At 40.5% G+C, this 12,626-nt stretch overlaps 2 protein-coding genes across 2 annotated transcripts; one reads left to right on the top strand and one right to left on the bottom strand.

Annotated features, from left to right (window-relative positions):
- Positions 1-887: 887 nt before the first annotated feature.
- On the top strand, positions 888-3,173 carry utp23 (UTP23 small subunit processome component). Its single transcript, XM_084378893.1, has 3 exons — positions 888-1,291; positions 1,380-1,554; positions 1,912-3,173. Exons 1-3 carry the CDS (start codon positions 1,104-1,106, stop codon positions 2,299-2,301), a joined length of 753 nt encoding a protein of 250 aa, XP_084235019.1. The 5' UTR covers positions 888-1,103; the 3' UTR covers positions 2,302-3,173.
- rad21b (RAD21 cohesin complex component b) lies at positions 2,645-10,685 on the bottom strand. The gene is made up of 14 exons (XM_084378892.1): positions 10,576-10,685; positions 9,032-9,227; positions 8,239-8,368; positions 7,653-7,752; positions 7,076-7,182; positions 6,704-6,913; positions 6,435-6,557; positions 6,166-6,294; positions 5,674-5,897; positions 5,433-5,589; positions 5,160-5,305; positions 4,842-5,030; positions 4,644-4,727; positions 2,645-4,432 (listed from the first exon to the last, which is right to left on the bottom strand). The coding sequence occupies exons 2-14, from the start codon at positions 9,173-9,175 to the stop codon at positions 4,241-4,243; spliced, it is 1,935 nt and encodes a 644-aa protein (XP_084235018.1). The 5' UTR covers positions 9,176-9,227; positions 10,576-10,685; the 3' UTR covers positions 2,645-4,240.
- Between the last annotated feature and the right edge of the window lie 1,941 nt (positions 10,686-12,626).

Raw genomic sequence — 12,626 nt, 5'->3', positions numbered from 1 at the left:
AGGCATAATGCTATTTCAGCCTGTGTCAGGCCTTGATTGAAAAGATATGTGAGGTGGTGGTGATTGATATGCTCCTGCTCCTCTGACATTGCTACACTGAATGATGTTTCCTGCAATGATTTAATATACTACACTATCGTTTTGGTTTCTCAAGATCGTTAACTCGGGAAAACAAAGTTTCGTTATCTCGAGATCTCGAGAGAAATCATCCCGTTATCTCGGGAAAACGGCAGTTGTTATTTCGAGATAATAACTCGAGATCTCAAGAAAACAAATGAAATTAACTCGTTATCACGGGAAAACGGAGGAAATAAAATGTATGAATGCATGGCCCTTTAGGGCTTCCATAGAAGGACTGTTGGACTGACTGCTAAAATTGTGAAAATGCCCTATTTTAAGTAAATGTAGATATTTCATTATTTTTTTCATCTTAATCTTTTTATTCCTTAATTTATTGATGTATATTTTTTAATTTATTATGTACTTAAACTTGCCATTTTGAGTATGTTTTTATTGTTTTATTGTTTTATGGAATGTAAATTACTATTCCTACAAGTATTGGACATTCTTTTCTATTTTCATATTTATTTATTTATTTTTAATTGTTACAGACCTTGAATTTTTTATTCATATCAGTGATGTTTCACTCAGAAACTGTCGGAGGAGCCAAATCACACAAAATGCCAATTTCTACATAATGTTTTCAAAAGTATTTAAAAAAATAAAGCTCCAAAATATACATGAATAGAGATAAATAATCAAAATCCTGTTCAGTATTTCTTTGTTTAATTAAATTAAATAGTACCAAACAAAACGAGCAGTTGTACGATCTCTGAAACAGCCGGAACCTTCGTCGTATATGTTGTTTCCGCTCGGAGTCAAAAGAAGCGCACACCACAAGCGTGTTGTGTACGCTAGAAATCCATGCTGGAGTAACTGATGGCGATAATTTGAAAATGTTAATGAAAGACGTCCATTAAACGAGCAAATTATCAAACCGGAAGAGTTATCTTCAACGGACACATTTAACGTGCGTCCCTGACGGTTATTTTCTGAGAAGTATTTACTGAACGAGCCTCTCCTGACTTCACCTCGCAGCCACCATGGGGCTGAAGCGACAGAAACAAGCCAAGAAAACCTTAAGTTTCTACAAATACAACTTCAGCTTCAGGCAGCCCTTCCAGATCCTCATCGACGGGACTTTCAGTCAGGCTGCTCTGAAAAACAAGATCCAGATCAAAGAGCAGATGCCCAAATACCTGATGGGAGAGGTGCAGCTGTGCACCACAAGGTGAGTACATCTACTCACTGTACCTTAATGCAAATATCACATCTTAATATCTAATATCTCATTATATTCGCTCCTGTTTTATTGTCAGCTGTGCACTGAAAGAACTGGACACTCTGGGGAAAGAGCTGTATGGAGCCAAAATCATCCTGCAGAGGTTTCAGGTCAGGAGGTGTCCACATTTCAAGAGTCCTGTCCCCGCTTCAGAGTGTCTGCTGTCCATGCTGGGGGAGACAAACCCTCACCACTACTTCGTAGCTACACAGGTATATACAGAGAGATCAGACACACACATCAACCAGAGGGAAGTGCAATGAGAAACTAAAAATACACTAGATATTAACTTTGCATAAGCCCTGCAACAAAACCTACCTACATAGAGTCAGTTAAACTGTTTTAGAGAGGTGTTAATCAACTGGTGGTCAAAATATTAGAAACTTTTAATTATAATGCAAGTCTCGTCATGTGGAGGAGGGTTTTATCAACTTAATAAACCTCTAGACCTCGTGAAATAGTGGCAGCCAATTAAATCTTTTAAGAAATTGTCATTAAATCATCTGCAAATTTAGAAATAGAAGTGTCAAACTATTGGGAGGTAACTGACATGTATATGTGTTTTCCAGGACCACACATTAACTGCAGGCCTGAAGAAGATTCCCGGGGTTCCTCTGCTCTACATCATCCAGAACACCATCGTGCTGGACAAGCCCTGCCAGACGTCCCTTGACCACGTCCAGGCAGTCCAGCTGGGCGAGCTGGTCAGCCCGGCGCAGCAGCAAAGCATCCGCAGCCTGAAGGAGGAGCAGGGCATCGACCAGAAGGACGGAGAGAGGAGGGGGAGGAAGAGGAAGAGGAAACAGAGCAATCCTAACCCTCTGAGCTGCCAGAAGAAGAAGAAGAAAGGCGTCCCGACGCCGCCGCTGAAGAAGACGGAGGACGGGGAGAAGAGGAAAAGAAGTCGACACAAGAAACGAAAAGACGACACGTCCGCTGCTGCGGTGACAAATACATAGTGCGACAGGAAGACAGAGACTTCAGCCATTTTGTTTCTAGCATGAATATTATCTGAAGATGTCAAAAATGTTCATGATTATGGAGGACTGAAACAGACAAAATTAAAAAATCATTTGCATATTGAAGTAGAGATGTGTACAGTAAAGAAATAAGTTTGGTGGAGTAAATAGGGCATATTTATCCATTTCCTGAGTCATTTATTGATTTAATTGCTTTTGATTTTGATGGTTTTAGTCCTCCATACATGATTAATATAATCTGAAATTATCACACTGCACGTTTCCTTCTGCTTTGTTTTTCTGATGTTCAAGGATAGAAGAAATCAATGTTTCTTACGCAAAATTCCATTTTAAAATACTGTTCATGGTATTTATTTTATTTTGAAAAATTCTGCAACAGTTTCCAGGATTCGGGAGTTACAGGCATGAGATTAAAACTGTTCAGGAACAAACATTTCTTAATTGAGAAGATTTGTCTTGGCTTTTATACAAAATAAAAAAAGCAGGTTTACAGGCACATAGTTTAAAATCTAAGATGCACTCAGACGTTACATGATAAACCGTTTATATGGAAGTGATATTAAAAAATGATGCATTCAGGCGTCTTCGCAAAAGCACAAGGAAGAAGTGTGGTCACAACGACTTGCTGGTCTGCTTGTTTTTACTGTGTTGTTGTGTGATTTTGATTCAGCCTGTAATATTTTTTTGTATGATGAATTTAGAGTCCAAACAACAACGTTTAGAACAAATATGTCCATTCAGACTTCACTTGATCATCTCATCAAGTCATTCTTTAGATTAAAAATCGATTATAAGTTAAAAAAAACAATTCTCTTGTTATATATTACATCAATAAATCAATATTGAACAGATTCAAGCTTTCAGAAGTTACTGTGGAAGTGATGCTGAGCACAACAAATGAGTCTTATTATCAAGACTACATCACTGTTTGTCACCCAGCTGTTTTTAGATGATTCTCTATACGTAAAATGTTTGGATGAGTTGAATCTAGAATATGGTTTAAAAATGGTGTCGACCCATACAAAATATTTCAGGACAGAGCATGCAAGTATGGTTGACCACTGATGTTTACATCACCTATACTAACTATACTTTCCTGCTGTGAACATTTTCTCTCTTTCTTTTGTTTTGTGCGTACTTTTATCATGCTTAAAACTGATATGTCGTATAGACTGGGGACACAACTATAGTTTTTCTGACTGCAAACAGTTGATGATGCAAGCAAAGCATTAGCAAAAACACCACGTCTGGAGTTTGTAATGCTGAAAGTGCTACACTGCAGTTGTATAATGATTAACTGCTGGTTGAGTCTGTAAAATCACTATCGTAGTAACTGTTTAAACGTACTCTAGCAGAGACTGGATACAGTGCATGCTCCTTTTGGCTAAAGTCTGTGTACATGAGAACTTTTTTTCCTGCAGAGGTGGGACAGGTGAGTCTCAGAGTAACATGGTCGAGTGATTGAGTCATAACTGAAAACTTAGTCCTTTAACTTCTTCTTTAAGGAACTAGTGCTTGTCAAAGTTTTAAAAATCCAACAATGAGTGGACAGCAACTCCAGACTCACTTTATTTAACCTACTTAATACTGACTTTGCTATAGAGTGAGTCTTAATAATAAAAAATCCAATAATTTAATAAATACATTAGTAATAAATAATAACAAATAGGAAGTGTGCATCATTTGGAGTTGCGGTCCTCCTCATTAAGGATTTTTTCTAACCAACCATGTTATTCAGACCTCTTTCCTCCCACTACTGGCTGACATTAAGACATTGCAGATATAAGGTAAAAAAAACTCCACATTATACACAAAACAACTCAAATAAACAAAAAAAAAAAAGGTTTGTTAAATCAACTTGTGTTGCAGATGGTACAGAGTGGAGTTTTCTTTCCTTTTCGGACTGTAACGTGTTTTTCTAGATGATGTGGAAGCGAGGTCCGGGCGTAGCGATGATGTCGCTGTACGGCTCCTCCTGGACGAGCTCCACCGCCTGCTGCTTCTTCAGAACCAGGAAACTGTAGAACTTGGCAGCCGCCTGCTTCTTGTTGTTGTTCCTGCACAGATCCAGCAGGCTGACCGACTGGGCACCTGTTTTGGCCATCACTCTCTGTGGCGATGAGGGAGAGAGATGGAGTCAGGACGGGAAGGCTCTTCACTCAAAAACATATTTTAAACTCACTGAAGTAGCGTTCTTAAGTGCATATATAGACGGGGCTGTGTTTAAATACAGGTCCCGGCTACAGGTACAGCTCCAGAAATGTTTTGTGGACTAAAAAACTTCAACCGACTTTCCCAGTCAGATGTGAACATATACATACTTGAAGGCCGTGGAGCATCTGCTGGGTTCTTTTGTTCCACCTCCTCTCCTCCTGGTCCTGGTCTCCTCCCTGCGCTTCCTCCTCCTGACACAGAAAAACACAGTTACAAACACTAACAAAGGCTGCCCACTGTAAATCGAGTCTGTGTCCATCCTCTGTTAAATTACTTTCTAAAACGGATGTGGATCTTTAGCTCACCTCCTCATCAGAGTCGTCATCCTTCTTCTTGTCCTTGTCGCCGAGCAGGTCCAGCTCTATCAGCTGGCTGATGTTGGTGGTTTCCTCTGGTGGAAGCTCCACGTTGGTTGGCTCCAGCTGCTGGGACACATTAGAGGCACTGGACCCCTGCGGCGGTTGTGGCTGTTGTTGCTGGTCCAAAGCTCCCATCTACAGAAAAGAGTGGAGAAAGAAAACAGTGAGTCCTGACATTAAATATAATAGGATATCCTATATGGAGAAGGCTGGTTGGTGAGTGTGCTTCAGTAAATACAGACTAAAGTTGACATCTGAACTCACAGGCAGGGCTGGTTCTGTGTCCTGGGATTTGCGTTTGAGGCCACGTTGGGAGGACGGAGGGGGCATGACCGACTCGTCCAGTGTCGTCCTGCTGCCCTCCACAGCTGAAGTCTGCAGCACACTGGCCTCTTCCATGATGGTCTGGTCTGGAGGGGAAATGAACATACTGCACTTTGGTCCAGGCTCGAGCCAAAAGGAGACAGTTCTTTAGAGATAGTAGCGCCTACACTTTGGAAATCTTGCATAAATGTGCACAAACAGCCCCTTTCTTACCCATGATGTCTCTCTGCTGGTGCCCTGCTGTTTCCTCTCTGGGCACCTCCGGGTTCTCCAGATCCTTCAGGAACTCATCCAGACTGTCAGCCTCTCCACCTTTCCTCCTCTTCCTCAGCTCATCCGGTACCAGTGGAGTCAAACACCTTGTAAACATCTGGAGCGAGCAAAGAGGCAGATAGAGACAACATGCAGGTATATACAATAGTTGAATTCTGAAAGTTGTCTAAGGTTACGTTACCTTCAGCAGCCTGGCGTTCCAGAGAGGCTGAGCAGGGAGAGAGAAAAGCTTCTCGACTCCTCCGGTCTCCTTCCACATCATCAGCTTCTTGGTGGGAGGTGCCAGGTCCAGCGTGGTGACGATGTCAGAGTAATCAGACAGCTGTGCGCGGATGGTTTTACTATCCAACTCCTTCACGCTGTCCACAATCAGCTTCCTCTTTCGCTTCGCCTTGGTCTCCTTCACTGCACAGACCGCAGGGAGACAGAGATGAATCAGCTAAGTAGCTCAGAGATTTGGAACAAAACGGCATTTCTATTTAAACACATTGATTTTGCGTAAACAAAAATGTGAAACTCTGTAATTGTCAACACTGGAAAATTGCTGGCTTTATCGATGGGAAAAAATACTTTTCTACTTAGAAGGAAACCGAATAAAAATCAAGTGGAACTGCATGCGCTAATGATTGAACGACTGAATGCTGGAGCTTTCTCCTGAAACCAGCTGCTTCACCTGTGATGTCGATCGGCTCCAGGGCGAAGGTTTCTTCCTCGTTGTGAACCAGCGCGGTCTGTTCTGTCTGGTCTGCCATTGCTGGTAGAGGCTCTGTTGGGCCTGAGTCTGGACTGTCTGGGGCTCCCGCTAACAACAGACAAGACCATGTTGAAAACATACGTCATGATATGTTCTGTATGTGTTGTAATTTCAACTGTATGCAACCAAAGCTATTGCAAAACACTTTTTGTCAGGGTCTAGTGTTAGACGTTATTTGTGGAACTGACCAGAGAGAGCGTCAAAGTCGTCGTCATCATCTCCGTGGTCCTTAGGCATCATCACGCTCTCTGCTATGGCAGGAGGGTCGTCAAAAATGCCGCCTCCATCCTCGTTACTCAGCAGCTTGTCCACTACACAGAGAGATAAGGTCATTTAATTAATTCAATCAAGATATTTCACTTATATTAATCCATGTACTTACATTTTGAATATACATGTGGACAAAGAGGGGCATGTGCAGATACATGTCAGGCCCATAACACTGACAGGATCCTACCCAGCATGCCTCCCTCGGTGCTCTCCATGGGGTTATCTCCGAAGTCGTCCTTGTATTGGTCGTCGTACTCCAGATGGTTGGACTTGTCGGCCATCTGGTTTGATGCACCCTCGGCCTCCAGCAGCAGGTTGGACGCTGACGCCCCCATAATGTCGACTTCGAACGCACTCTCCTCTCGCATCATCTCCCGGTCGTCCATACCAAAGTCAGCTGCACAACAGAAATGTATTGAACAGTACATAGTAAGGAATGTAGGCGTCAACTAACAACGGAAAGCACAGCAAGTGTTCAAACTGTCCTGGATGTTTATAAATGTGGCTATGAAGCATTTTACTGAACAAATGTGTGCACGTTCAGAAGAAAGATGCCCACCGAAGTCATTGTCCTGCAGCAGGTTGAGGTTTCCCACCTCCTCTCTCATGGTGATCTCCTCCACTCTGCTCTGGTTCAAGTTGAACTGCTGCGCAACGTCAATATCGCTGCACAAAACAACAGTCAGTGATCTATCTTGTATTGACAGCGCTTCTCCTCAAGTGGAAAAACATGAAATGTGCTGCTCAGATATATGTGTTTCGATTGTTTTCTCAATGTCTTCCCACAGTTATTTTGTGATGGGATGGTTGTCTTTACTACTGTAACACTTTTTAGTGGTTTGATCAGTGATTACATATCCCAAAATATATAAAAATGTTTTTTACGAGCAAGTTGAGAGCAAGAGCGAAAGCGTGGTTCTACAATATTGAATGTATTGAACAACAAAACAATGAACAACAAAATCCCTGCTGACATTAGTTGCGTGTCATTCTTAAGATCTCCTGCCTCAGTTATTCCTGTCATCTCTCTGCTGCTGGCTTTCTACTACAGGCATAAAAATGGCTACGAATATAATAATAACAATAAAAAGTAAACGTTAGATAAGTTTTGTTTTTTAGACCGACAGAGGACTCACTCTAGGTCTGGTAGTGGCTGATCAAAGTCATGAAACTCCTCTGGCAGCGTGATGGCGTTGTAGGCAGCTTCTCTGTTCTCCTCTGGAAGATCCACCACACCTGAAACACCCCGATGCAGGAGAAGAGTTACAACACGTGATGTATCGCAAGCGAAAGGGATGAACAAGGCTTACTAGTTCAATAGTATCTGTATAAATGTGAGCAGTTTTAAGAAAGATCATAATATTGGTGGTACAGAACAGAAAACTAACTATCTGAATGTAGGTGTGCACACATGTTTACTCTGTTTGTTTTAGAGACAGTGGGCATCAGAAAAACTTGCTGCATGTTTTTGTTTTAGATGTAAATATGAATAAACTCTTTACAATGTCATAATTACACTGTAGAAAATATTACATAATTTCAGCATGAGTCTGATTAATTTGTATTCCCAGTGATAAAACTTTAACATTACAAAACTGTAACTTTAGGGACAGATAATGGCTTAATCCTGGACTGAAACTACATGTAAGAGGAAAGCACTGAGTCAGGCTGATGGTTTTGCGTTGCCCCGCTGTGACTCATAAATTACATTTTATCCCCGACCTGGTCTAAACGCCATCTTGATCTTGATGAAGGCCTCGTTACAATCTGCCAGCAGGTACTTGGCCTTCCTGTGGTAGATCCTCACCACCCCCAGCAGCAGGTGCCCCGATGTTCGTAAAGCCATTTTCACCTGTAAAAATAGTGATCAAAGAAAAGTTACGTGCAGAAAACATCAGTAAAGATACTGTGGAATAAATCTGCAGATTTGAATGTAAACTTTGCGGCAACACATGTTACAAAGGCCCCAAATTAAGTGTAAATGTTTCCCACTTGAGTCTATCCAGCAGGCACAAAAGTAAAAAATATTACATTTAGAATAATATGAAATAATCACAGTAATCACATTTGTTTAAATTAATGTGCTGGTAATGTGTAACTTTACTTCACAAACAACCACTGATGACCAGATTTGTTAGATAATATTATGTTTGACAAAATCATTTATCATTTTAGCACAAAATTATATAAAACTGCCTCTGCAACCTTGAAATATCAATGTTGAAAGTTGATATTAATTTACTGAATTTCAGATTTAGATGATATGTTATATGATACATTGTTAGATAAGACTTACAACAGGAAAAGTTTAAAATACATGATCAAACTTGTGATTAATTTTGCTAAAACATCAACTATTATCAAAAGAAGCAGCAAGAACGTAATTACAGATGAACTTTTTATCTTATTTTGAGTGTCCCTGATTAAAGGATGACTGGTTGTAAATCAGCACATGGTAATAAAAAAACATACATTCCTGTGAAAGTGATCGGGGGCTGTGACCCTGACAAATTACCTTGGGTGAGATGATGCTCTCCACGCTGCTCTCCAGGTTGCACTCAAACACGTGTGCCTTGGTCAGTTTCTTGTCCCAGTGGGCCGCCAGCCAGATTTTGGCCAGCGGCCCACGCTTGCTGAGGACGAAGTGGGCATAAAACATCGTCTCAGCGCCTTCTCACCACAAGGGAAAGGGGGAAGGGGAGGCGTCAGGCCTGGAGAGAGGAAACAACACAAAGGATAGAAACAACAGACTGTACATGAATCACAACTCTGAATAGGTAAACAAAGCACGAGAGCTGATTGTTTGATATGTAATTTTACTTGATTCATAAGTTTTTCCCTTAAAATGCATAATTTAATTTATGGAATTGAGAAAATAATATTGATAACTAATTTTGAGTAGTGTAGTTTGAGCTGTACATTTTCATACTTGTTGTTTGCAAAAAAAATAAATGTATTTCTGATTATGTGATCCAGATGTTTCTGTGGAGTAAAAAGTTAAATACTTGTCTCCAACATGCAGTGGATTGGTGGTATGAAATAGTAGAAAATTAAAATACTCAAGTTAAGTAAAAGTACCTCAAAATTGACAGTACTTAAGTAGATGTACTTAGTTACATTCCATCACTATATACTTGACAATCTGTGAAATGCCAGTCAGGTAGTATTAATGGTAGCTTTACCATTTCGCAAGTCAAGATATCTCACCAAAATATTAATTTAGTAAGAGTTAAAGTCATCTATACAAATAGGACTTGAGTAAAAAGTATTTGCGTATTTGGTAATAAATGTACAAGTAAAAGTAAATTATACATCTTTTTTATTATCAGCAGAAATATTACTTTTTTTATCTGATTGCCTATAACTTAAATTAATCTAAAAATACATTACTTTGACTCTGATACAGCATGTAATCTGCAAAGTAACTAATAAAAACATTTATCAGGTAAATGTAGTGGAGCAAAAAGGGATATTTGCCTCCAAACTGAGGTGCAGTGGAAGTATAAAGTAGCAGAAAATGAAAATACTCAAGTAAAATACTTAAAATTACACAAAAGCGTAAAAAAGTACATTACTTGAGTAAGTGTACTTAGTTACATTCCATCACAGTATCCTTGACACTCTGTGAAATGTCAGTCAGGTGACCTAGTTGAGTTTAAACGGTCGCTACACCTGCAGCAGTGTAACGCACGTTACACCGTTATAACGTTACACCACACGCAGATACTGTAACTGTGTCATCAACATACACGTTAATGATTCAGTAACGTCGTACACATGTATTCATCGGGCATTTCCCTTAGAGGCAGGCAGGCTTTTCACAGACGTTACTGTCATTCACAATACTCCACTACAAACATTGACGTTACAGTTACATTAGCCCGCATTAACCCGCTCTCTGTACCACAACAGGTGATGATGCAGTCAAGCTAGCGTTAGCCGCGCTGTCATTCAAAACGAACACGGCCTGGTTTTTTGTTTTGTTTTTACGCGGTGACAGCGACACATTTCACTCACACACACTCACCTTCACATCACACATGAAGCCGAGTGACTCACCGGACAGCCGTGAGGCGCTGGTCCCGTTGTGTCGGCCGTGGTGTCGCTGATGGTGGCGGCTGTTTCTCAGCCCCTCCTCCGACTAAAACAAACAAGATGGCGTCCTCCCTCCCTCTCTCCCCTCCTGGGCCTCAGCAGGATGCAGAGTGGTGCTGATGGGAGGCAGAGAGGAGGGATGCTGAGCCCTACACCTGTCTGCTGCACCCTGCTGTTTACCTGTGTACAGTAGTGGAAAGTAACTAAGTATTTTGGAAGGAAATATTACTTTGCAGATTACATGCTGTAATCTACCTATCAGAGGTAAATATTGTACTCTATACTCCACTACATTTGTTTGACAGCTTTAATTAGTCTACTAGTTACCTTTTAGATTACATTTTTTCATACCCTTCTTCATGTATCTCCAAATCTGGCTATTTTGAACTGAAGAATTAATGGAAGGGATACAAAATAATATCAGTATCGACCGATAAAGGCTTTAATGTGAAATATTGGCATCAGCCCCTTAATAATATTAAGCTTTATGTAGTTTTCTTATGTGTACATTCTGAAAAGTGTTGTATTCTGGCATCGACATTGGCAACTTAATGTTCTCTGCAATTAGGGGTTAAAAAATATATACATATATCAGTGTCTGTATCGCCAGTAGGCCAAAGAGATAGCAAAACAAACACATTCCCAAACTACATAAACTATTTCAGCACGGTCTCTGATAAGTTGCAAAATGCATAGTCACAAAGCTCATGATGAAACTGAGTTGACTTTTCACGAGACACATGGTTCTCACTACAAACATACATAGACATAGACACGGAAGATAAAATGAGAATAAAGGACGTGAACATGGAGGAAGTATAGACAATCAAATTAATTAAAAAAGACATTAAAAAAACTATGTATCAAACATCACAGCAGTAAAATGTGTCTTACTTCAGGTTTTAATGAAACCAGTTAACAAAGACAGCAGTTCAGCTGCTGAAACCGTAGAGTAGACACAAATTGTTGTGTTTGTGTCCTATTTTCTTTTAACGATCGACCAATCAAAAGTGAATTAGTCTCCATTAGATGAATAAACACACATTAAGTTATATTTTAAAAAGCAAGCAACTGCAAGACTGCACTTGTGACATCCTGCAGATGGTGAAAAGTACCACCAGGAGGCAGCAAAGTTGTCTGAACACCTCACTCATTGGAGAGAAAAAGTCCCAGACTGTGGTGTGTACACTGTTGTGTAATTATAATAATTTATTCAAACAGTGTAGATGAAGCCTTTCCTGCCCAACAAACATCCCCAGAATCTAAACCAGTGCTTCCTACAACTACAGACATAATTTCTAATCAACAGGGTTGTTCAGTCACATAAGGCCATCCCACCACCTGAGGCTCGGTGTGTGTATTCGGCCTCTTATTGTTGTCATGTGTTGTGCACCGCTTCCTCGACCTTCAAGGCTGACAACCCGATCCATCCAGCCTCCTCTCACGCTCCACAGACCTTTCTGTACAAATGGAGTCGTAGCTCACATCTTATGAGCTCTCACATGTGCTCTCCCTCTCTCAGCCATCCATCTTTACACTTTGCCGTATGACAAAATTGCAAATCAGAGTCGTTTATTTGACGGTCGATTTCTAGAGCAGACGTTATTTTTTACAGCGCTGTCACCAAAATACAATTTTGACAATTTGTGTTTCTACACACCATGTGTTCATATCTGTATCAACATTTCTACAATATGTGTAATTGTAACATTACATGTATATGAGCTGGCTTTCTATCAGGTGGGTGGCTGGGATTGCATGTCATTACTTATAAGCCTGAAACCACCTGATATGCTTGACAAGCGACTGCTGTAGGCGCCAATTCAACATTTGTAAGCATTACACCGCTGAATATTGTAAATGAGAGACCACAGCTGGAGGCAGCGCTTCAACATTTATAAGCGTGAAAACATTTTCAGCGACAGACCACTCTTTGAGACAGCATGACAGCATGAAACCCCTGGATATTTTTAATGGGACAACACTGTTCAAGATGGTATTTCAACATTAGTAAG

This window comes from Pagrus pagrus (genome assembly GCF_965226575.1).
Source record: "Pagrus pagrus genome assembly, chromosome: 17".
NCBI classification, from domain to species: Eukaryota; Metazoa; Chordata; class Actinopteri; order Spariformes; family Sparidae; genus Pagrus; species Pagrus pagrus.
The sequence above is the reverse complement of the archived record's forward strand: the minus strand, read 5'-3'. Positions and strand labels throughout refer to the sequence as shown.

Bases quoted from the DNA above. Each gene is read 5' to 3' on its own strand.
- utp23 (XM_084378893.1), top strand. From the start codon at position 1,104: ATGGGGCTGAAGCGACAGAAACAAGCCAAGAAAACCTTAAGTTTCTAC. The intron at 1,292-1,379 runs GTGAGTACATCT...TTTTATTGTCAG, and splicing joins GTGCAGCTGTGCACCACAAG to CTGTGCACTGAAAGAACTGG. The intron at 1,555-1,911 runs GTATATACAGAG...TGTGTTTTCCAG, and splicing joins ACTACTTCGTAGCTACACAG to GACCACACATTAACTGCAGG.
- rad21b (XM_084378892.1), bottom strand. From the start codon at position 9,175: ATGTTTTATGCCCACTTCGTCCTCAGCAAGCGTGGGCCGCTGGCCAAA. The intron at 6,295-6,434 runs GTCAGTTCCACA...GTCTGTTGTTAG, and splicing joins CGACTTTGACGCTCTCTCTG to CGGGAGCCCCAGACAGTCCA. The intron at 4,728-4,841 runs GTGAGCTAAAGA...TTTCTGTGTCAG, and splicing joins ATGACGACTCTGATGAGGAG to GAGGAGGAAGCGCAGGGAGG.